Source organism: Dermatophagoides farinae, chromosome 5 (genome assembly GCF_024713945.1).
Source record: "Dermatophagoides farinae isolate YC_2012a chromosome 5, ASM2471394v1, whole genome shotgun sequence".
In the NCBI taxonomy this organism is placed as follows: Eukaryota; Metazoa; Arthropoda; class Arachnida; order Sarcoptiformes; family Pyroglyphidae; genus Dermatophagoides; species Dermatophagoides farinae.
Window position 1 is genome coordinate 3,094,493 of NC_134681.1, and position 24,960 is coordinate 3,119,452.

Consider the following 24,960-nt stretch of genomic DNA (forward strand, 5'->3'; position numbering starts at 1 on the left):
CGTATGGTAAGTGGTCTGTTCATCTAAAAAAAAAAATTTAAACTGTGACTGAGTTTTCTACACGTGAACAAAAAAAAATCTATTTAAAAACAAAAGCAAAAAATTGATTTTTTCTCATTTCTCATTTTTAAATTATTTCTTCATCTTTTCAATTGTCGTTTGTGTTTGTGTTTGTGTTTGTGTTTGATTTTATTTTCGTTGATTTTTATTGACTGTTTTCACTCATTGTTTGATTGAATCATGCCTGAAATAATTAATCTTCAAGTTGGCCAATGTGGTAATCAGATTGGCGTCAAGGTATTCAAATTGATTGTGTTTTGTTAATTAATTGAATCATGTTTTCTTAATTTGATAGTTTTGGGAAGTGATTACCGATGAACATGCTATTAAATCCGATGGTAGCTGTGATAGTGATGGTTATCGTTCACAATTGGATCGTAAAAATGTTTATTTTAATGAAGCATCGAATGGGAAAATATGTTCCACGTTCGATTATGATTGATTTAGAACCCGGCACAATGGATGCCGTACGTGCCAGTAGTGTTGGTCAATTATTTCGACCAGATAATTATATATTTGGCGACACCGGTGCTGGTAATAATTGGGCCAAAGGACATTATACTGAAGGTGCTGAATTTGTTGATGACGTAATGGAAAAGATTCGAAAAGAAGCAGAAATTTGTGATTGCTTACAAGGATTTCAATTTTCACATTCATTGGGTGGTGGCACTGGTTCCGGTATGGGTACGCTGTTAATGTCGCGTATCGGTGAAGAATTTCCCGATAGAATGCTTGCATCATTTAGTGTATTACCATCGAAAAAAGTATCGGACACAATCGTTGAGCCATATAATGCTATATTATCGATTCATGAATTGATTGAAAATACAAATGAAACATTCTGCATTGATAACGAGGCGCTTTATGATATTTGTAATCGTTCATTGCGTATGAAAACACCGACATATAATGATCTTAATCATCTTATATCAACGACAATGTCCGGAGTGACGACCTGTTTACGTTTTCCTGGACAATTGAATGCCGATTTACGGAAATTGGCAGTAAATATGGTACCATTTCCACGATTACATTTTTTTATGTCAAGTATTGCACCACTTACATCAACTGGTTCACAATCATTTCAAGCACTTAATGTGTCTGAATTAACGCGACAATTATTTGATGCCAAAAATTTAATGGCTGCTTGTGATCCACGTCATGGACGTTATCTTACCGTTGCTGCACTATTTCGTGGCCGTATGTCAATGAAAGAAGTTGATGAACAAATTGTGAACATACAGAATACGAATAGTTCACATTTCATTGAATGGATACCAAATAATATTAAAACAGCTGTTTGTGATAAACCACCACGGGGTTTAAAAATGGCTGCAACATTTTTATGCAATTCTACCTCCATTCAGGAATTGTTTCGCCGTATTTTTGAACAATATCAATGTAAGTGAATGATTAACAACTATTTCGCTTTTAATCTGACGTTTTTTTTCATTTCATTCCATTTTTGTAGCCATGTTTCGACGAAAAGCATTTCTTCATTGGTATACTGGTGAAGGGATGGACTTGATGCAATTTGATGAAGCCCATTCTAATGTTCATGATTTGATCAGTGAATATCAGCAATATCAAGAATCAAAAGCTGATGATGATATCGATGAGGATTATGATAATGATGATAATTTAGAGATTATTCAACCCAACTCTAATTGAATCAATCAATCAACAAAATAATTGGAAAATATTCATTTGAATGAGTCAATGTTCTCATGTTCATGCTGTTTATGGCTTATCATCGAAATTCATTGGAAAACATTGGACATAGCATAAATCAACAAATCAGAACAGAATCGTTATATTTACTTTGTTCATCTTATTTCTTAATTCATAATTGTCTCTTTGTCATTTTTGTTCTTTAAAATCAATAAAATCAACTATTTAAACTAACTATTCAATGAACTAGATATTCATAGTAGGAGTAGTATTTATTCATTTTTGATTTTAATAATTTTTTGCCCTGGTTTTAGTTTGATTCTATGAAAGTGCTGCCCACTGTTAATAGTGAAAAGAAATACTATTCAGCTATTTTGGACCATTCGATTGAATTGTAATAAAGTGTGACACTAGTAGATGTCCGCAGCATTGTCATAAATGTTATTAGACATCATCAATAATTGTGGATGTTGTTGTTGTTGTTGATGATGATGATTTGGGCCATTAATACTACCACTGGATGTGATTCCAACACCACCACCGCTACCACTACCAATAGTTGCAGCTGGAGTTTGGCTTAAACTTTTCATACTTCGACGTTTCAATGATTTTGTCGATTTTTGACATGATAAAACAAATTTAAATTCTTCACAAAGATCTTTTGGAAATGTTGTCTATAGAGAGAAAGAGAGAGAGAGAAAAAAACAAAAGACAATAGTTTAAGGATAGAATCGGATCGAATCGAATCAATATTACCGAATCATTTGTCGAAATCCTGGTTTTAATAACAAATTCACATATCCCAAAGATTAATGCAGCCAATGATCCAACGACGAGTACAACGAAAACACCACCAAGATTTTTCAAGCCCAATTCGTTTAACGGCGTTGATGGTGCCGCAACACATTGACCACCACCTTTTTGTTTCCACCAACGATCTTTTAGTTGTTGTAATACACCGGTCTCTTGTAGTTTCAATATCACTTCAGATAATGATGCACGAATTTTAGCACCTTTTCGTGTGGCTACTCCATATCCTTTTGAATCGAGTAAACCACCAACCTGTGTTAGATTACAATAACGTTCAGTAATATATTCAATCGTTGCCGATTCCATAAAGAATGCATATTTTCCATTTTGTTTTTCAACCCTTTCCCGGCCCATTGCATTGCTTGGCATCAATACTTCAGGATGTTGTTCCATAAATTCAGCCATTTTTCTATATAATGGAATTTTCGAATTCTAATAACAAAAACAACGAAATGTTTGTTGTATAAATTAATCTAAGAAACCAATCATTTCATTAACATACGGCAAAAAATTTATGTGTAGCACCATTTTTTAGACAACCATATTTGATTTTTGTTTGTTGTGCCAATTGTTCTACATTTTCAAATGGAAATGGCACTTTTTCCACGGTTAAAAATGCAGCTAAATTGGCTGTGTATGATGAAACGATGATTAAAGTGAAAAAATACCAAATGGCCGAAATGATTCGTGTACTCATTGCTCTTGAAGATAAAAAAAAAGATTGAAATTCTTAAATATACAGAATTTTGAATGAACTTACTTGGGCGCAACATCTGAACCTTGTTGCATCAATGAACCAATAATACACCAGAAACTATTACGCATATTACATTGATTTTCGAGAACAGGCTCATGATGTTTACATGGATGTGGATCACACCATTCGTACGGAGTGAAACGTCCAACATAGAAAAATATCAATGATATACTGACAATTGCAGCTAATAAACAAATCCAAACGACCATAGAAAATGGTGATAAAAATGACCAAAGGGATGTTTCTTTCGTCGTCGGTTTTTTATAAATGATCGATATACCAGTAGACATGAATGGATAGGTAAAATCAACAGCTAGTTCACGATTTGAATTAATCGTCAGATCAGCAACGGCAATATCGGCTTCACTACGTATTACTTCACCAATCATACCATTCCATTCATTTGTCGTGGTATTGATTAATGCACCATATGCACCATCTTTTACAAGATTGATTTCAAAACGAACGTTCAAGGAATTTTCCAATTTCTTTCATCATATCGACCACAAATCCTTCATAACGATCATTACCATGTAGTTCTTTTGAACTTTTTGCATTCATAACGAATGGATCATTCAAAACAGTTGTAACACGAATCAATGGCATCTTTGCCTGACTAGGTAGATGATAATACCAACGTTCAGTTTTATGTACAACGCCATTTTTCCAGAATCCAATTTGTTCGAAATCATTTTCAGTCATTGTGACAATATCAAATGTAAGATTCGCGCGGAAATCCGGATTCATCGAAACCAACCCAACCGGTAATACCTTCGGTAGCAACTTGTCGTATATAATTGATTAATGTTGTACCATATTGCCATGCATCATGATTGGATTGACAATCAATCGATATTGTATCAAATTCATTCAATTCTAATAATGCCGTGGTTAAGATTTCCATTCCATCGAATATCATGGCCGATATACTCTATAAATTGAATATAGATTTTAGCAAACAGAATCGATGAAAAAACTATTGGACAAACCTTCACATGTCTAGCATTGGGATCGATCAGATCTTTACCACCAACGAATCCAAGATTATTTTTCGCTGTTGTCGTCGTCGTTGTGGTCATTGTGACATATTTATTCCAATTTTCCATATTTGGATGTTGTTCTTGCACAATACGTAATGATGTAATATTTGTGCGCGAATGGCGAAAATCTTCTAAATCTAATGTATGTAGGTCCAGTGATGTGATTAGATATTTATGTTTTTCACTTAAAATACCAACTTGTTGTGCTTGTTTCATTACTTCAATAATATGTTCGGTTTTAACATCTAATACAATGTGTAAAAATTCTGTTTGTTTCACTTGCCACAATATTTCACGATAAGGTTGATCTGGTTGCAATTGAAATATTCGTACTTCCCAATTTTTATCATGTGCTTGTTTCAAATATTGACTAAAATGTATAATACTTTCAGAATCTTCATAAACAATAACGAACATGTGCCAATCAAGCGTTTCGATCAAGTCACCAAATACTTTGGACAATATACTATGATGTGGATACATGTTGATCGAAAGATCAGTGCGGGAACCAAAATCCACCAACATCCTGGCTTCAATATGTGGTATTTCGTAATTTTCACAAATTGATTGTAATTGTTGAGCACCATAAGCATTAAATGGGCCAAATATAGCTACTGGTGATCTTTGTAGCAGTTGACAAACATCACGATAAACAAGAAATGCATTCTCAACATCAACAATTTTGATTATTGGTTCAAAACTGCTATTGTTATGTCCTAAGTTTGTCGAAAAACGTTCAATAGCCATATGGAATGCTTGTTGTTCTTCCAATTCATTTGATGAAAATATTGCACCAACCGGTATGACATGAGGTAATGAATATACATTTTCAATGAAAATTATTGACAAAATAATCCAAATAATCATAGGATATCGATGATTATGCTGACGATAATTAGTCATTTTTTCACAGTGGAAAAAAACATTTGAAAACATTAATAAATCCAGTAGGATGCTAAATGTTGTTCATTAACCAACAAAAAAAAACAACAAAAAAACAGAAAAAATACACAATGAAGAATTTTTTCCGAATCAAACAAAAAAAAACCTACTTACTATTAATGTTTTCGTTGTCGTAAACTATGGTGATGTTTGATATTCACACACCCACATACATAAAGAATTTAATTAACGAAAAAAAAAAATAGAAAACCCATGTGTCTATTATATTTATTTTTTATGCATTTTCACTCTTTTTTTTCCTCTTTTTTTCGTTGGCATAAAGCCTGAGATATATTGCTATTTTTAACAACAACAAACGTGGTGATTAGCATCAGTTTTAAAAATGAAAAAATTCTTCAATGCAACAAAAGAGAGAGCAAAATGTTTTTTTTTCTTTCTTTCTCGATGATGATGGCGATGATAACATGAGAATGCAGCGAAGACCACGAATATATTGCATTCACCGATTTAATCATCATCATCATCATAGAATCGTAGCATTCAAACGAGTTGATGCTTATGATAATAAAAAAAAACAAGACACACACACAGACACAGACACTGTGTCACTGTATTATTATCATAGACCATTGATTTTTTGCACAGAAAAATGTCGCCATAATAATAATGTGTGGAATAATATGAAATTATCAATGAATTGAATTTATTCATCATTTATATATATAAATTATAATAATAATAATAATAATATTCAAAGCAGGAATATATTTAGAAAAATGCAAGAAGAATAATTATATATGATACAAATAATCATAATCATCATCATCATCATTTGTTATGATTGATTGATGATAAAATGTGTGTGTGTGTGTCTGTGTGTTTTGTTTGGTGTAATTTGGAGGAATGAGGGAGTTGTTCATAAAAATCATCATTTACAAGAGATGCGAAATGATGATGATTTGTGATACAATAAAATCTATAAATGTTTATGTGTGTGTGGGTGTTTGGATCACGAATATTATCGATTAAAATATTGTGTAATGCATGCTTCGGGATTATTATTATATATTCAAAAATGCATAGATTCAATAGTTTTATGCACAAAAATTGTACAACAAAGCGATATAGAGGAAATACAAATTACAAATTAATTAATCCACATATAGAATTATAAAATGAAAAAAAAAGATAAAAGAGATCCATCAAGACAATTAGAAGAAGAAGACAAAGAAATGTCGAGGAAATTGAAATCGATCGTGTGCTTTGTGTGTGAGTGTGTGTGTGTGTGTGGTGGAACCTTATTGATTTTTTTGATATTTAAAATGATTATATTTTTTTGTGGAAAAAAATTATTAGAAAAATAAGAAAAATCACAAAGAAAATAATTGAGAGAGAGAATGAGATGTTTTAGAAAAACAATGCATTTTTGTGTCATGCGTGTGCTTAGGTAAATTGATTTTTCTTTATATTGTGATAATATTGGTGAGCTGTTTTTTTTCAAAAAAGAAAAAAAAAAGAAGTGTGTGTATAATTCATCTGTGTTTTGATCGATGATGATTGAATTGAATTGGTTTATGGCTGTGTGTGAGTGAAAACAAACATTTAAAAAAGGAGGATTGAGAGAAAGAAACAAATATCACAATTATTATGATGATGATGATGATGATGAAAACAAGAAGCGAAAAAAATCATTGAAACCATGAGAATCATTGTTTTTTTTGTTTGTTTGTTTTAGTTGTTATAATGGATCGGTAATTGATGCGTTACCAGTAGCTCCACTACTATCCATTGTATCATAAACACGTTGTAATTTGGCCGGTAAATTATTACGACAGGAAAATTCATCTTCACGCAGTATTTGTAATAGCTAGAGAGAAGAGAGAATATTGAAAAATTTAGAAAATTTCAAAAAAACAAATAAACGAAAATTATACCTGATCTTTGTATTTGAATGCATATTGATATAGCTGTAATAATGAAACATTGGCATTAAATTCATGAGCATGTTGCTAAATATCGAAGAAAGAAACGGAAAATTAGTCGAGTGATTGAAAAAATTGACATTGAACTCACCCTTGATTCTTCACATAACATTGCATTCATATCCTGGTCACTGATTGCTGGCATTGTTTCAATTTCTTTATAATAACGTTCAACCCATTCTTTATAGATTGGTATATCTTTTGCATATAATAATTTTGATGACGGTGAATCTTTGCCCAGACGATGATCCGATGTGGAACATGCATCCATGAATGTTTGTGCCACAACAGACAAACATGAATCAATGGTTGGTGATTTATTTATATCAAATACAAAATTTGGATTCTTAATCAAATTCACCCAAAATCGTAATGGTAATGAATTTGATTTCCATGTATGTACAACTTCACTATCATTAATACCATGATGTTTAGCTTGATCATCAAGGAAATCAAACATATATTTGATTGCCAATGGCAATGATGATCCACGATGTGCTGTCGAGAATATTGTTTCGAATAAATCATCAACATATTTTTGTAATGTTCCTTTCGTAGCCAATAGACGTGTTAAATAAATTTCCGATACCATTTTATTACCACGTTCACCTTCTTTACCATGGTCAGCATCATGATGTTTAACTAGATGCCATTGACGTTGATGATAACCATTATTTTCATGATGATCATGATGATGATGATGATGATTTGTTGGCGGTGATGTTGGACGACTCAATGATGTCGGCGGTGATGATGATCCTCCTAAGAGGCCACCAGTGGAGGTATTTGAATTTTTCAAAAAATTCAATGGTTCATAACGGTGTTTATCGGTAGCAAAACCACTGGAAGAACTTGATGATCCACCACCAAGTGTACCAATTTTTTCACTCATAATAGCACCAGACAATGGTGCACCTATACCACCACCACCAGGGCCATACATATAATCGATTGAATTATAAAGTTGTTTAGAATTAGGCACTAATAATAAGCTAGCACAATCTGGCACTTTATAATGTGCCAATGTATTCAGCCGGCGCCATTCACCAGAAACACGACTAGTTGTATCATCATTTAATAGTATGATTTTACCACTATTGCCAGTACGCCATTCTAAATCTAATTCGTCATCACGAAATGGTCGCATTGAAAATGGTACACCACGATAAATAGTATCCATTGATTTTTCTTTCACCTGACTAATTGTATCGCAATCTAATACTTTAACAGGTACTGTTAGATATTCTTGTTGTTGTACATTCGCCGTTTGTGGCGCTAATGGATGATGATAATGATGATTATATAACGGTGAATCTGGTCCACCATAGATATTATTATTATTACCCGTTAGAATAAGCTGTGCAAGTGGACCCATATGTGGTGGTGGTGGTGCTGATTGTGGTGGTTGCGCACCAATTGTTGTTGTTAATTGACCATATGGTTGATCATATGATGTTGTTGTTGTAAAATAATTCGGAGGGGCATATGCCTGATGTATTGATACATAAACAGTCATTGACTTATAATCAATTTGTTGGCGAATTAATTTTTCTTCTGATAATGAATATCTTGCTTCCGATGTGATTTCATCCACAGGACCTTTATCAACTTGATGTTTGATAGCAAAATAAAGCAGATATAATGGTTCACCAGCGCATTCTTTTAAAAATTTATATAATAAAAATGTGAACCACGATGAAAGCATTTTTTCCGCCACTGATTCAGTACGTCTGAGCAATAGTTTTGGATGTGATTTACCATCAATACACTTTTCAATCAAATCAGCTAATAATGTTTTCAATATCGAGGTACAATATTCCATACGTCCTTGCAATGTGACCATAATTAATGAGGCAACATTAACACGGTCACGCATCGAAAAATAACGATTCGATTCAAGTGTACGAATGAATAATAAGAGGAATGTTTTGTTTAATATTAATTGTCCAAACATTGTTAATGCTTGTTCAATGTGGCCACGTTCATTTGGATCTAACGCCAATTCTTTTAAGACAGCATGATTATTATTTTCATTTGGAAACAATACTTTCAATGTATAAAGGCGATAATCCAAGAATGGTATACCACCGATATTAATTTCAGCTGTTATGTCAGTAATTTCTGTTTGTAATTCAGCAAACGCTTCTTTAGCTTCCGATGCAACACGAAGCTCAAGAACATCCATCTGTTCTTGCATTGTTTTCAATACACGTGATGATTCTGTAGATTTACGACGATACAATATCAATATAACTACGACGACAACAAATAAGAAACAAATCGCCACTACAATAGCAATGAAAACATGTTTATATAATGCTCCAGAACTTGACCCGGATGAAAAAAAGAAAAATGATCCCGATGACGATGAATCATAGCTCATAAATCCAAGGGTTTTATTGAAACGTTTTCCAACACCAACAATTACCGCAGGTAATTGATCATAGGTTTGATGATAATTTTCATCTTCTGCCATTGGACGTTGTGCAGGTAGACGGCATGTGAGTTGCACTTGTGAAAATGATGTTACATTACAACGTTCCGATCCTATCCATACATTGACGTCGCTTGATTGTATAATACTATCTAGATGATTTCCCTAATGGAATGAGAAAACATGAAATAAATAAATAAATAAATGAAACAAATTCAATGAATATGAATATAATTACATTAATTGTCAAATATTCTCCACGATAATATTTAATACGATCAGATTCGGAAAATTCATGAAAATCCGGCAAACGATACATTCGAAATTTTGGAAATGGTGGATGATCACGATTACCACCACCAATTCGTGGTATTGTCAATGATCGAACTGAATGAACATTATCCATAATAAAACCATAATCAAGTTCAATATATTCTTGACGCGTAAAATGTAAACGTTCAATAGGAACAGCCGGTGTTTCACAACGCATATCGGTACCTTCCACATTCAATACAGAACAATTTGATACGAACCATTCACCATCAACATCAACGTAGATTTTTGGCTCTTGAATTATATTAAAATTTTGTCCACGAACACGTAAATGAAAACCGCCGCTTGGTATACCTTTTGGTTGTTGTTGTTCACCACCACGTTGTATCATCGTCGATGGATCCAATGATGTGGAAACATGTGTTAATTGTTTATGTGGACCGATAATACGATTTGTCGATGTTGACATTGATTCACTTGTGACAGATTCAATTTTTGGATCTTCAGCATAAAGATAATTATAATATTCAAATACACGAATCCCATTATCAAAATGAACACTAAGTAATTCTTCACCGGGCATCAAACGTGCCGATGTAATACATTCAGCATGATTCATTTCTCGTTTAGTAACGTTACAGGGCAGATCACCAAGAAATGCTGAAGCACTACTGCCAGCATTCATATTTAGACCTTCAATCGATAATAATGTACCACCAGATACTGGTCCTTTCGATGGATTTATCGTCAATATTTTCGGATTAACAAACATGTAATGATCACGTGATTTAGCAGTGTATTCTTTCAATACTTGAACAACAACTGGGCCAGATATAGATTTCATTGATGGATCAGCTGACATATTTCGTCCTTGTATACGACATTTAATACGTGATGTTTTTAAATAATCATTGCGATATGGATAACATGGTATTAAGCTAATTTGTTGGCCATTCAATTCATGTGATATACCGATACCATTTTCAATATCTTTAAATATACGGCCCAGATTAATGCCTTCGATTGTTAGATTTGTACCACCTTCATATGGACCAGTTTTTGGATAAAAATCTAATATTCTTGGATTCGGACAGATTTGTTGTCGATTCAACCACATTGTATTATGATGTTGACATTGTTCCTGTACTTGACAGCTTTCACTTTGTTGACACCAGCCACATTTATATTTTTCATCCAATTCAAGACAAAATCCACAATTATTTGCTAAGCCAGAACATCGATATACTAATACTGTTTGGTTAGGCGAAAACAAAACATCAGATGACTGAGTATTAAAAAATTGAAAATAATTACCATGAATATTATCCGGATTATCCAGTGGTTTATTACCATCCCAAATAACGGCAAATTCTGCCGTTATATTCGTTAGATTTGTGAAATAATTAAATTGTAATGATTCACAATAGATTGTGTCGGATAATAGTTGTGCATTCACTTGTTTCACACGTCCTTCAATATTGAATTGACAAACAAAACGAATAGTGATTGCTTGTGGAATATTCACTACTTTCACCGATATACGTTTCGACATTCCATTCGGTACAAGAACTAATGAAAAAAACAAAAAAAAAATTAATATCGAATTGAAAATAACACTTTCATTTCGCTTACCTTCAGTAGTACCACTAACAGTGGAATTAATACGTGGACAAAAACTTGGACCAGAACGTATTGAACGTCCCATTGATTTAATACCAGTGACAAGTATCTCATTACGACAATGTTCACCAGTATCATGTGTACAACGATGGCCACCAACACACCAATCGCATGGAAATAAGCTCGAAACACATTCTGTACACGATGTAAATGATGAACAATCATAGAAGGTAAAATTCGTGGCCACAAAATCTGGTCCATCACGCATTCGTACTGATAATTTTGCTGTAAATGAATCTAAAATGTGGAGAAAAAATGTCGAAAAAAAACAAATTAACGAAGTGGATAAAAAAAATATCATCATAACACACATTGATTGATTTACAAGAAAAATTTCCCTTTTCAAACACTGAATTTTCGAAAACATTTCAAAACAAAAAAAAATGACCGAAAATTCTCTTGAATTTATTTGTTTGTTTGATTTTATGTTTTTTTCGCTCATTTTTTTTTGTTTTCAAGACTTTTTTTTGCCAAAAATTCATTTCGGATGAGAATTCTGTTTGTTGCAAATTCCAGTTTTACGACAGAAAAAAAAAATCGAAAACAGTTGACATAAATGGATTCTCAGGAATTCTTTTTTTTCGTTTTGACCTTTTTTCTATTGGGCCATCATAATAGAGAAAACACTTTTTCGTTTTTCTCTCTCTCTCTCTTTTTTTTGGTAATTTATGTAATAAATTATTAAACATAACAATGACAACTATGATGATGATGATGATCCAATTGGAACACACACACACACACGGGCAAACATTTTCACCTAAAAATTTTTTTTCTTTCAATTTTCAACAAAATAAAGAAAAATGATCATCATCATGATTATCACCACTTCGTGTCCAATGAGATCAAGTCAGACAGAACAAAAACATAAAAAAACCAAACCTTTACACAAATACAATGACAATTGGCAGAGAAACAAAACAGAAAAAAAAGTTCAATTCACAATTGACAAACAAACAAAAAGTTTATTTTCACTGGAATAAATGGCGATCATCATCATCATCATATGATCCAATGATGATGATGATCACTTTTTTTCTGAAAATCGAATAAACGAAAAAAAACTTTAAATTATTATATTATTATATGCTGAATGGATGGGTGGCAACACAAACTCGTTTCTCTGTTTCATCTACAACTGTCATCATCATCATCATCATTAGAAAGGTTGGTGTGATCGATTTTCATTTCTACATTCATTGATCATCATCATCATCATCATGGATGATGTGGTCCATAGAGTCCAACTAACAACCAACCAGATAACTAAATGAACCGATGACAAGAAAAAAAATATTCCATTTTATCATGATGATAACTATTGCTTTGTCATTACCAATTTTGCTGGCATAGCATCATCTAGTTCTTGAATTTTTTTCCATTTGAAAGAATTAACTCCTTTAATTCCACTTTGTTATTGCATCAACTATTTCATATGTGCGAAAATGTGTCAACATATTTGACTTTATACCGCAAGTTTTTCTTATTTTTCCTGGTCTAAATATTGGATGATGAGAAAAAAATATGAAAATATTCTGTGTTTCCATTTAATCTATACATTTCGACTGTAGTAGTGTAACCACCATAATTGAATTTATTATTATGACCGCATTTTTTTTCGTATTCATTCATGGTTATTGTATTCAAAACGAAAATTTTGATTGACAGATTGACGTACACAAGACTGAGACAACAACAACAACAACAACAGCCTAAAAAGAAGTAAAAATTCTAGGCTCAACATGGTGAAGAGTATGAATATTAGAGAGAGAGAGAGAAAGAGAAGAGTGAAAATAAATCAAGTAGACACATACGCTCACACACACACACATACAGCAGAAACGATATTCCGGAAATTCATTCAATCATTTGAAAATTAAAATTTTTCGGGTAGCAAAATGAATTGAAATTCCAAAAAATTCCATAGATTAGATTGGTGAATTAAAAAAAAAAATCAGAAAAGAATCATTGATGATGAATATCATAATAATAACCGATTCAATTCATTCAAAAGAAGAAAATTTGTTGAAAAATGAAAAAAAAATTTAATTAAATTGTTATTAGTATGATGATGATGGAAAAATCGTTAAAACCCGTTTATTTAACATGAAAAAATGACGGTTACGGTATTTCAAAAAAAAAATCATCATCATCGCTAGGAAGGAATCATTTTTTTTTCTTCAGGAAAGATTGAATATTTCTATTATCCATATACAGAATTATTGTGTGATGGAATCAGGTTTTTTTTTTTGCTATTCTTGCACACACCGACAAACATGATACAAAATCATGATTTTAAAAAAAAGATTGAAAATTAATTTTTTTCGTCGATCAAAACGAATTTTTTCTTTGTATTTTTCATGATTTACACACTGCGCTACTACTACTACTACTATAACAATTACGAAATGTTAATGTTTTCGTGAAAATTTTTTTCTCTTTTTTTTATTTCTACAAATGACTAACCCATACACACACACACACATACTGGAATTTATTGAAATTATTCTAAATCATCATCATTAAATAAATTCTTTGAACAACAACCACCAAAAAAAAAAAAAAATAAACCAAACGAATTGAATGAAAAGCAAACGTGACGTGAGCAATTGAAAATGATGATGATGATGATGATGAGATTCATTCATTTTCGGGTCGTCACATTTTGGATCATGATCATGTTACGATGATCGGTCGTTCGTCGTTTGTAGTTGTGGTTGATTTTTTTTCAAGAGAGAGGGGAATACGGGGTGGGAAATGGTTTTTTCAGTTCAACTAAACAAAAAAAAAATGAGGAAATTAGATTATAGCGAAAAAACCAAATGGCTAGAATATAATGGAATTAAATAATTTTTGGTTTTTTCTTGGTTTCGAAAAATGAAACAAATGAGAAACCAACACCACATGTCAGAAGATGAGTGAATAACAAAATTATTTTTAATTTTGGTTTTCGTGTGTGTGTGTGTGTGTGTGTTTAAAACCGAATCCATATGTGTATATGAAAGGATACACGGTATTTTGTGCCAGATTCTTTTTTTTTTGTACGAAAAAAAAAATTGTTCAATTTCTTGAATTGAGCTTTTTTCATCATTCAGCTTTCATTCAAGGACCTATGATGATGATGATGACAATGAAAAAGATTCCTAAATAAAAATCGTATCGATCAAACAAGAAAAAAAGGCATGGATACTATTACTACAAAAACCAAAAAAGAAATCATTCAGGCTCATCACACATATGATGATGATGATGATGACGGAAATAAACTCTGTATATGTGAAACGACGAACGAGAACTAAATTGATAGTTAAAATAAAACGGAGAAAATTTCTTTCGTTCATTCATTCATTCATTTTTTTTATTCTCTTTTATTCACCGCTTCTTTTTCTGCTGCAAACATTCATCGTTATTATTATTATTGTTACATCATCAATCATCGGTTGGTCATATCCAGCAAACTTTCAGCAGCAGCAGCAGCAGCAGCAATAGCAGAAGAAGCGGTATCCAAACTACAATCACCACCAACAAGATGACTATGGCGTCCAGCTAAACATAAAAGCAACAAAAAGAAACGATCCACATAAATAAAATTATGAAACAACAAAATGGGAATGAAGAGCAAAAATTTTTTTCTTTTTTTTTGGTCCGTTGGTTGGCCTTATAAACATGTGATACATGTATCGTAAATAGAAGTGAACAAGAATTTGATGACCATCATCATCGTCATAATCAATAAGAATTGAATAAAATGAATTGAATTGGAAATTCAAATTGCAAATTCGTATGATTGGAAATCATTCACTTGACTTTTGCCTTCGGTTTTTTTTTCGTACTAGTGATGATGGTCAATCAAACATTTATATAAGGATGCAGATAAGTATCATGACAACTGCAACAACCAACTGAAGAAAAAACCCGGACAAACAAGAATAACCAAAGTGGCGAAAAAAGTATGGTTCGGTTGCTTTTTATTTGTTTGCCTCTCTGTGCGTGTGTGTGTGTGTGTTTTCTATGTATGTACGATTTTTGAACAATTTGCTAAATTAAAAAAAAAATAAAAAATTTCATTTCATTTAATGAATGAAACCAAACAAGGAAAAATGAGACTAGATAGATGGACCAAAAGAGAACACAATATATTTACTATATATTCTCAATCTTGCGATTGTCCATCGTGGTCATCATCATCATCATCATGTCTTGGATCATAGATCTTGCATCATCATCATCATCATTTCATCATCATGTCTTGGATCATAGATCTTGCATCATCATCATCATCATTTCATGAACAACAACAAAACAAAACTATAAAGTAATAAATACGGTCCGGTGCATTCGGTCGGGTTCATTTCATTTCAGTCATTGAAATTGTTATATATTTACTTCCATTCTTTGAAAATTTCATGCTGGAATTGGACAACAATTTTTTTTTTTTTTGAACGACGACGAATCGAAATGAAAAATTTGATAATGATGATGATTTTTCGGTGAAAAAAAAAATGAAGCAGCAAATATATGATGAGTGTACGCCAAACACCAATTGGGGCCATATGTGTGCGAGCGAAAAAATATGAGGCTCAAAAACAATCCTTGTATGCAATGTTTATGGGAGGGGGGAAAAAGAATTCGTAGACAAAGACAACAACGTTAAGAAAAATGAGAACATCTATCTAATGAAATCCAGATGTTCCAAAAGATGTTGTGTCTGTGTGTGTGTGTGTTAATCACTAGAAATATGAAAAAAAATTTGTTTCTTTTCTAAAGTGAAAAAAAAAATAAATTGTCAATTTTCGGGTCACACACAAGATAGGTATGTGCATGTGTGTGTGTGCGTGAGTATGTCCGTGACAAATTGTTTAACATCCACATTCGTTCAACCATCACTAACTCATTATCAAAATCAAAAGTTGGACAAGAGAAAAAAAATTTCTTTTCTCATTATTTTTCAAAAGAAAAATGACTAACGACGATAATGATGATGAAACACTTGAAACGCATATGAATCAGAGATGAGAATGATGATGATCATGACAACAACAAAGTTCATTGCTTTGATTTTCATTGTTAATTCGTATATATCCACTTCAATTCTGGTCTTTCTATCTCAGTTTTTTTTTGGCTGGTTGATGCATTGAATTTGTATCCAAATGCGATAAGCAGATGAAAACATTGCCAAAGAAATGAAAATGAAACAAAAATAAATAAATTAGCTGCAGACAAAAACAGACTTTTTTCCTGATCAAGAAAAAAAAAACGAAAAAACGAAACCCGTGAATATCGAAAACTTTGAAACTAAAAACTAACTTAATAATGGCTAACCAAGCCAACTACAGCCAGGAAAAATTTGTAGTTATTTTGTTTTCTGGAACAAAACAAAAAAAACAAATTTCAAAAACAAAATTAGACCCGAAAAAGCTGTTGAAAATTAATTAATAATTTATTTACAATAAAAGAAGAACAGAACGCAAAATGCAAAACCACGAATCTAATAATGACACACACAGAAAGAGAGAGACAGAAAGATAGCAAATGGTTAGCTAAAAAAATAATGAGACAGGAGCATTAAGCAAAACAAAAAATAGTTACAGAAAATTACTTCAAGTCGACACACGCAATGGAAAAATGCATTGCTTTGGATTGTTCACACACACACAAACAAACAAACCATTGAAGATGATGGCCAAGTTTACTTTCTGGCCGAAAAGAATTCTATATGATGATGGTAAATCATAATAACAATAATGGAATGAAACTGAAAACAAGTCATCTCCAAAAAAATGATGATGAAATTTTTGTTAAATTTCTTAATTTCTAAATGTTTCATTCATTCATTCTTGTCGGTTTTTGTTTTCATTGATTAAATTGAATCGATTTTTTTTTACAAAAAAAAAATTGATGCTGCCACCACCATTGGCGAAAGACAGACAGATTGATTGAAAATCGATTGTGTTTCATACATGGCACAATGTTTGGTGGCAATATTATTAGCCGAACCCAAAGAGTTGTTGGTTGGTTGGTTTGAGAAAACCAAAAATTGCAAACTCTCATTGATCATTGGCAAAAAAATGGAATCTTTGTGAAAACAAAAAAGTCAGCAGAAAGAGAACATTTAGATCGATAATGATGATGATGATGAGCAAAGGGAAATAATTAAAAAGTTATTATATAAAATGTACATAAAATAAATGATGATGATGATGATCAGGAGAATCTCAAGAGATCAAATGAAATGAACCAAAAAAAAAGAAGAAAAAAAACATTTACAAATTCGAATCATCATTCGAAAGTTTCATTTCATTTCATTTTATCATCAGGGAAAAAAGTCAACTTTTCATATAACTAGGGCAAAACCGGGGTGGTGACGATACCAGTTTCAATTGGAACACACTAAACACACATACACACACAATACAGCAACGAATGAATAGGGATCAAACAAAAAAAATTAGGAAAGCAAAGCAAAGCAAAAAAAATACTAGACAGGAAATAGTCAAAATCTTTTTTTTTTGTTTTACAGACAATTTTTTTTTGTTTGAAAAAAAAACTTTTTTTCAAAATAGAAAAAAAAATCACAATGGACGAAAAAAAAGAATATGAAACATTTCATTTGACATTCATATATTCATGTATACCGGGTGAGGCTATATTTTCACAAGGAACTAAAAATCATTTTCTTCATCTAGGAATCGGAAATTTTTTTTCGGAATCTTTTTCAGAAAAAAAAACTTTTTTTTATGAGCCAAAAAAAAAATAGTGAAAAACAACAGGCCGGGTAAATTTTTTTTTCTATATTTCCAAGGACAAAAAAAGTTTTGTTTTTCTGTCATCTCTCTCTCTCTTTGCTTATTGTTTTGAAGTTTTTTGGTTCATCCACAACATCATCATAAAGAAATCAATGATCGAATGTGTGTGTGTGTGTGATGAATAGAAATAGCAAAACACCAATGATGCGAAACAAAACAACAACAAAAACAGAAAACAAAGTTGTTGTTGTAGTTGTTTTGTTTGACATGACTAAACTTTTAGGGAACCATTTTTATTGGTTGGTTCAATAGTTTATATTCGATATGAATGATGATGAATAGATTCTTCAGAAATAGATTTATTGGAAAAACTTAGAGCAGAGTAGTGAGCTCACAGAAAGAAAAGACGCAAACTTCTCTCTCTCTCTCTCTCCCTCTCTTCTATTACTATGCTATGGTATTATGAAATGGTTTTTCTGTAATAAAATTGTTAAAAATGATAATAAAAATGTTTTCGAAAAATTCGTGTCAAAAACAACAACAACAACGACAACTTACGTGTATCCGTCTGTATTAATGGTAATGTATCGGTTGATGGTGTTGGACAAAATACACCGGTTGGTGAACGTGTTGCATTCGTTGTCTGTGATTTACCATACATTGTGAATACACAAAGATAATGGCCATTCTCTGTCATTGGTAAATTATCGATGACAAGATTGAGCTATATTTTTTTTTGCAAAAAAAAAAATTGAAAATTGAATGATTATGTTTTGTTTCATCACCAATTCACGCACACACAGACACACACATACCGTTCGTGTTGTTGTTCGTTGTATTTGAGCGGGATTTACATTTGAAATTGTTGTACATTTACCGCTTTTATATGAAAGCCAATATAACGGATCGGATGTTGCTTCGGCACAATCATTTCGAATGGAACATCTAAAATGAACGAAAGTTAGAAATTCAAACCACATATCTAAAGAGGAAATATTAAAACAAAAACATACTTATTTTCTAATGAACACCAACCACAATATGGATCACGTGCACCAAGACAGTCCATACAAGTACGATGTTGATGACATTCTTGTACTTTGACCATTGTCACTCGCCTGGTTGTCATGACATAAAGATAACCATGAGCCACGAACATATCCGGATTGATACGATGTCCTTGTTGTATGACGATATCGGCAAATTCATATGCTTTTATCGATACACGTGATTGATCCATATTAATCTGGTGACGTTGTCCTTCAATCACTACTTTTTTCAAATGTCCATCATTGGTACCCAAAAATGCGACTGAATAATCATTAGTTGCAGTTGCAGCCACTGATGTAAGTAGCACATTATCAAACATTATTGCTGGTTCGGTTTCAATTGGATTTGTTGTTCCTAATGGTTGATTGACATCCATACCACAAAAATCTTCTTTTATTTGTACTTGCTGTATTTTCCATTAGAAAAAAAAGAGAGAAAGAAAAATTCAAATTAGTGAAAATGAAAACCAAATGAAAAATTGGAATGAAAGCAAAGGATTGAGAAAATGGAAACAAATTGAATTAACAAACAAAGGAAAGAAAGAAAAAAAACCATTATGAAAATCATCCTATTGTAGAATGGATATCATGAAGAGAGAGAAAGAAAAATAGAAATAATCAAGTGGATTGATTCTCGAGAAGATTCTCTCTCTCTCTCTCCGTGTGTTAATGCATTCATTCTAGTTACAGTTGTTGTTGTTGTTGTTGTTGTCGTTGAAACTCTTTTTCTTTCTCTCTCAAAACGATATATATTGTTCCTGGAACAAAAAACGTGTTGTTGTTCATCTTAATATAAACAGTAGAGAGTGAAACACTTGAAAAATAATTGTAATAATTAACCCTTTGCTCTCTCTCTCTCACTTTTGCTGTCCGGGTATATTTTTTTATCCAAAAACAGTGAAAAATACAAAAGTCTGTACTTTCAAATGTAATGAGTCGGGTGATGTATGTTTGTTCGTTTTTAAATTGGTGAAAAACATACACCGATTACACACATAACATCCGAACATTTTTTTTTTTTGGAAATTATACAGACAAATTATTATTATTGTTATGCGACAACAATAATAAAAAAACAAACAAACGTGGAACAATTGTGAATTGAATATTGAATGAGTGAGTGTGGGTGAACGAATGAAACAAAACGGAAAAAAAATTCTGGACCAATCATAAAGTGACATTATGATCGTGGTGAGGCTGGTTCAATGGGTAGCAAGAAAAAAAAATTTATTGCATATTCAGCAAATGATTTTGTTTATAGAATATATAGAGTATAGAACGTACGATGGACATCAAAAGAAATGAAATGAAATAACCGAGAATAATAATTTTTCTGCTGACATCAATAAGAACAAGAAGAAAAAGAATTTATCCAGAAATTCTTGTGTGTGTGTGTGATGATTTTTTCTATTCACTCAATTCTTTTGTTTGCTATTTGCTTCTCTGCAAATCGCGTGTCATCAAGGATTATCGAGTGCTTTTTTCTTGCCCCAGCCGTTTTTATTTGCCTATTCTTAATCGACATTCTAAAAGAGTGTTCCGTACCAAAAAAGTAAAAAATTTTCATTTTGTTTGATTTCCAATGAAACAATGACGTAAAAAACCGTAATCGTATGAATGAAAATGGATGATGAGGATGGTGATGTTTCCAAATATTTTCAAATATATAGAGAGACACGACGAGGGTATATTATTTTTGAGTATCTAATTCTGTACACAAACACACACACATATTGGACATTATCTTAGCGCTGGTCAATGGAAATGGCTGGCTGCTTTTATTGAAAACTTTTTGGTTTTCGATTTTTCGTTTTTGATGATTAAGACAAGGATGATGATGTTGATGATGATCACAAATCGAAATGTTAAAATTCTAATGATGATGATGACCAACGATATATATATATAGTCATAGTCATCATTGGGTAATAATAGTGAAATTCAATTGAGTAAGCAAAAAAAAAAGGGAAAAAGAAGATAGAACTTTCTCTCGGTGGCTTTATCGTCGTCGTTATATCGTGACAATAGCGCAATGAAAAACAAAGCAAAATTTTCTATCCAAATGATGATATTTAAAATAAGAATCCTGATGGAAAAAAAAGAAAGAAAAGAACAAAAATCCAATAATGTCATCAACGACAACATTCATTTTCATTTCATTCTTGATCATCATCATCATCATCGTCATCAAAACCATAATAATAAAATAAACAACAACAACGAAAAAAAACGCAAGAAGAACAAAAACAAAATAACAAAACAAAAAACAAAACAGAAAATTTGAAATCTTCGTCACACACACGATAATGGAAACATTTTTGGAGTCTGTATGATGATGATAATTCGTTTAATTATAAATCGATTTTTTTTTGTTTTGTTTCACACATTCTTATCATCATGAATGTATTGCTTTGAAAAAAGAAACAACAAAAATGATGTGAACAAGAGAATTCAATATAATTCAAGAATGGAATATTATAATCAATGTAAATGGATAGATAGATAGAACAAACGAAAAAAATTTTAGGAAATTTTCCCGGAAATTTTTTTGCCCATAAATTTTTAGGATAAAAATTTTTAGGGAAATTTGGTTTTTTTAAACCACGCGCCGGCGGCTACTGCACTAGTTTAAACTGGAAAATATTAGGTATATGTGTGTGTGTGAGTGTGAAAATTTCTCTTTTACATAATATCCAGGTATGGGTGATTATTTCACATTCATTATGATCATCATCACCATAATTCACACACAATAAACAGACATAGACATTTACTAGACATATACCAATTCAAAAAGAAGTAGCATCAATGCAGACGATGTTCGAATTCGACCAGTCCATCATCAATGGTATAAATACCGACATTCGACAACATCAAACTGTGGTAATTTGGTGGTTTAATGACAGAAGAAAAATATACAGTTTTAAATTTAACGTGAAAAAAAACTTTTTGTTCACCTGTATCGGATTTCAATCATCTATTTTTTTCTGTTTCGAGAGAGGTAAGAAAATTTTGACAAATACCCAAGTTTTCATCAATCTAAACATATAATTTTCACCATCTTATTTGGTGATGTTATCTATTTTGAAAAGAAGAAATTTGAAACCACGAACGAAGATGAAGTTCAAACGAATTTTGGGTCGATTACGACATTCAATTCGTCGTCGTCGTCGCAATCATGGCTACTATAATGACGAAGATAATTGTCAATTACAAAATATATTTGAAAACGAACACTTACAAGATGGATTAATTTTTCCTAAAGAAGAAAAACAAAAAGTTCCACCGAAACCGAAGCCTATCATTACTGATGATAATGATAAAAAGGGTTTGCAAATTGTTCAATTGAAAGAACAACCACATCATTGTTATTATCGTCATTGTTCAGAAAATTATCGATTATTCATTCGTGATCGTTATTCAAATGAATCGTTTCTGATCAATGGTGGCTCAGATATCTCATTGTTTCCAAATGAGATTCAATTTTGGAATCATTATCGATCGAAAGAATTGAAAAAATGGCAAAAACAATGCAAAAAACAGTACGGCGTTCAAATCAATGGTGCCAATATGGTATTTGGCGAAAGCCTTATTGGCACTGGTGATGATTGCAAGAAACAAGAACAAATGAAAATCACTGGAAAATTTTTCATTGCATTGGATTTTGGTTTTGGCCATGAATTTGTTTTTGAATTTTATCTTTGTGAAACTGAGTACCCGGTGATTGGTGCAGATTTTCTTGCTCATTATCATCTACTGCCGGATTATCTTTGCCAACAATTGATTGATTTTGATTATCATCGTAAAGTTGATTGCCAACTATTTCCTACAGTAGTGGATCGACGTAATGTACGTAGTTTGGTGAACATTCGTCAACCACCAAGCGAAATATGAACGAAACACGAAAATTTTTCATCACAATCGCGTGGCCTTTGAAATTTGATATCGATCGATCGAATGATTTTTTTTCAATTTCAATTCAATTCATGTCAATTTTTATATTCTTGACCTCTAGTAGTTTGTAGTTACAATAATAAAAATCAAAATTCAAAATTTATGTGTCAAGATGATTTTTTAATAAAAAACAAATTCTTTTTGAAATATTTATGTTCACTCCATTCGAGTAGTCGTGTTTTCCCTGCACTAGAATAATGCGGAAATTAAATGAATTGTAAACAGAAGAAACGAACGAACGAACCAACCACCACCTCTTTCCTTCCTCGAGTTTGTTCTCGGTTTCTGAATATTGAGAATTGCTTTTTTTAGTTAGCTTTCTCTCGCTCTCTTTTTAAATCAAGAGGCTGACGATTGAATGAATAAAAATGAAATGAAGCCAACTGGAATAATTGTCAATTCGAGTGAAAAAATGCATAGAACCTGTATTGTTGTTGTTGCTGTATTGCGCCGATTAAAGAGAATTTGCCAGATACAACACAGACACACAGTGAAAAAACGATTCTTGAAACTTTTTCTTCTTCTTCCTCAAAGCTCTAGACAGTGATTCTGATCAAAGAAGAATAAATGAAATTATTGAAAAAAAAATAAAAAGAAAAAAGTCTTCACGAGACGTGTTAAACGTAATAACGATGAATTTTCTTTCTTCGAATAATTTTTAGTCTCACTATTAATTTAATATTGATTGACATGCGAAAGTAGGCAAAAAAAAAACGACAAACGCACGAACACATAAACACACACAAAAAAAATGAGAATTCTAAATCAATTTCATGTGTTCATTTTGGTCTAAGTATGTATCACAGCAAATGAAATAATAAAAAAAAAGTTTCAATGTAAAAAAGAAATTTGATCCAAAAACATAAGTTGAAGCTCCGTTTGTCAAATTCATATGTACAACAACAATAATTAATTAATTCAATTCACATATAACGTAATAAAATGGAATATATATAAATAAACGAAAACCTCGATTTCGGGATTTCAGGATTTCGGTTCGTTTTTTTTTTATTCTGGTGAAGGACATAAAGCAAATAAAGCTAATAAATAATGAAACTGTTAATATGTATGAATGGGAATTGAATAGAAAAAAAAACGTAGTAAAGTAAATACATTCTATCTACAATCCACCACAACCACTGCTAGATTGATTAAAAATAAACGAAATTGATCAATGTTGATCAATGATGATTGAGTGTATGGAATATTAACCAATTTCAATGTTTGATTATTTGTTTTTTTCTCAACATATAGAATTATGCTTGAATCAAAAACTCATTATTGATTCATATGTTTAATTTCTTCACTTTCATTCATTACGGTAGTAGTGCCGTTTATATATCATTGATTTTCAATGATCCATACTCAAAAACAAGAGTAAAAAATTTGGCTAATTTGATTTTCATTTGATACAAAAATCACAGTTGTTGTTGTTTTTGTTGTTGTTCTTAAATTGCAATTGATTTGACTATTTCGTTTGTGTGCGTTATGTAATATAATAATATGATCCTTGTCGAGCTGCAATGACAATCAATGGTCAATGTGGATCGTAGTTTTTATAATAATAACTGTGTTGTTAGTGTGTAACCGAATAAAAAAGA

At 31.7% G+C, this 24,960-nt stretch overlaps 4 protein-coding genes across 4 annotated transcripts in view; 2 read left to right on the top strand and 2 right to left on the bottom strand.

Annotated features, from left to right (window-relative positions):
- Positions 1 to 116: 116 nt before the first annotated feature.
- On the top strand, positions 117 to 1,965 carry LOC124497396 (tubulin beta-1 chain). The gene is given in 4 exon segments (XM_047061049.2): positions 117 to 297; positions 356 to 466; positions 468 to 1,461; positions 1,532 to 1,965. Coding segments are annotated over 4 exon segments (1,362 nt in total). The 5' UTR covers positions 117 to 240; the 3' UTR covers positions 1,732 to 1,965.
- On the bottom strand, positions 1,877 to 5,323 carry LOC124497385 (glutamate receptor ionotropic, kainate 2). The gene is given in 7 exon segments (XM_047061037.2): positions 1,877 to 2,405; positions 2,488 to 2,973; positions 3,044 to 3,242; positions 3,302 to 3,771; positions 3,773 to 4,033; positions 4,035 to 4,229; positions 4,288 to 5,323. Coding segments are annotated over 7 exon segments (2,862 nt in total). The 5' UTR covers positions 5,275 to 5,323; the 3' UTR covers positions 1,877 to 2,141.
- A 604-nt stretch (positions 5,324 to 5,927) lies between these two features.
- PlexA (plexin A) overlaps positions 5,928 to 24,960 on the bottom strand; it is a 46,179-nt gene continuing 27,146 nt past the window's right edge. The window contains exons 6-14 of the mRNA XM_075731250.1: positions 19,370 to 19,812; positions 19,172 to 19,301; positions 18,915 to 19,080; positions 11,563 to 11,847; positions 11,245 to 11,499; positions 9,896 to 11,181; positions 7,315 to 9,822; positions 7,176 to 7,250; positions 5,928 to 7,108 (exon numbers count right to left, since the gene is read on the bottom strand). Coding sequence (XP_075587365.1) covers positions 6,980 to 7,108; positions 7,176 to 7,250; positions 7,315 to 9,822; positions 9,896 to 11,181; positions 11,245 to 11,499; positions 11,563 to 11,847; positions 18,915 to 19,080; positions 19,172 to 19,301; positions 19,370 to 19,812 — 5,277 coding nt within the window. The 3' untranslated portion in view covers positions 5,928 to 6,979. The remainder of the gene's footprint in view (positions 7,109 to 7,175; positions 7,251 to 7,314; positions 9,823 to 9,895; positions 11,182 to 11,244; positions 11,500 to 11,562; positions 11,848 to 18,914; positions 19,081 to 19,171; positions 19,302 to 19,369; positions 19,813 to 24,960) is intronic.
- LOC124497445 (uncharacterized) lies at positions 22,286 to 23,310 on the top strand. The gene is made up of 2 exons (XM_075731256.1): positions 22,286 to 22,406; positions 22,498 to 23,310. The coding sequence occupies exon 2, from the start codon at positions 22,523 to 22,525 to the stop codon at positions 23,297 to 23,299; it is 777 nt and encodes a 258-aa protein (XP_075587371.1). The 5' UTR covers positions 22,286 to 22,406; positions 22,498 to 22,522; the 3' UTR covers positions 23,300 to 23,310.

Excerpts from the sequence above, each read along its gene's own strand:
- LOC124497445 (XM_075731256.1), top strand. The coding sequence starts at position 22,523 with ATGAAGTTCAAACGAATTTTGGGTCGATTACGACATTCAATTCGTCGT.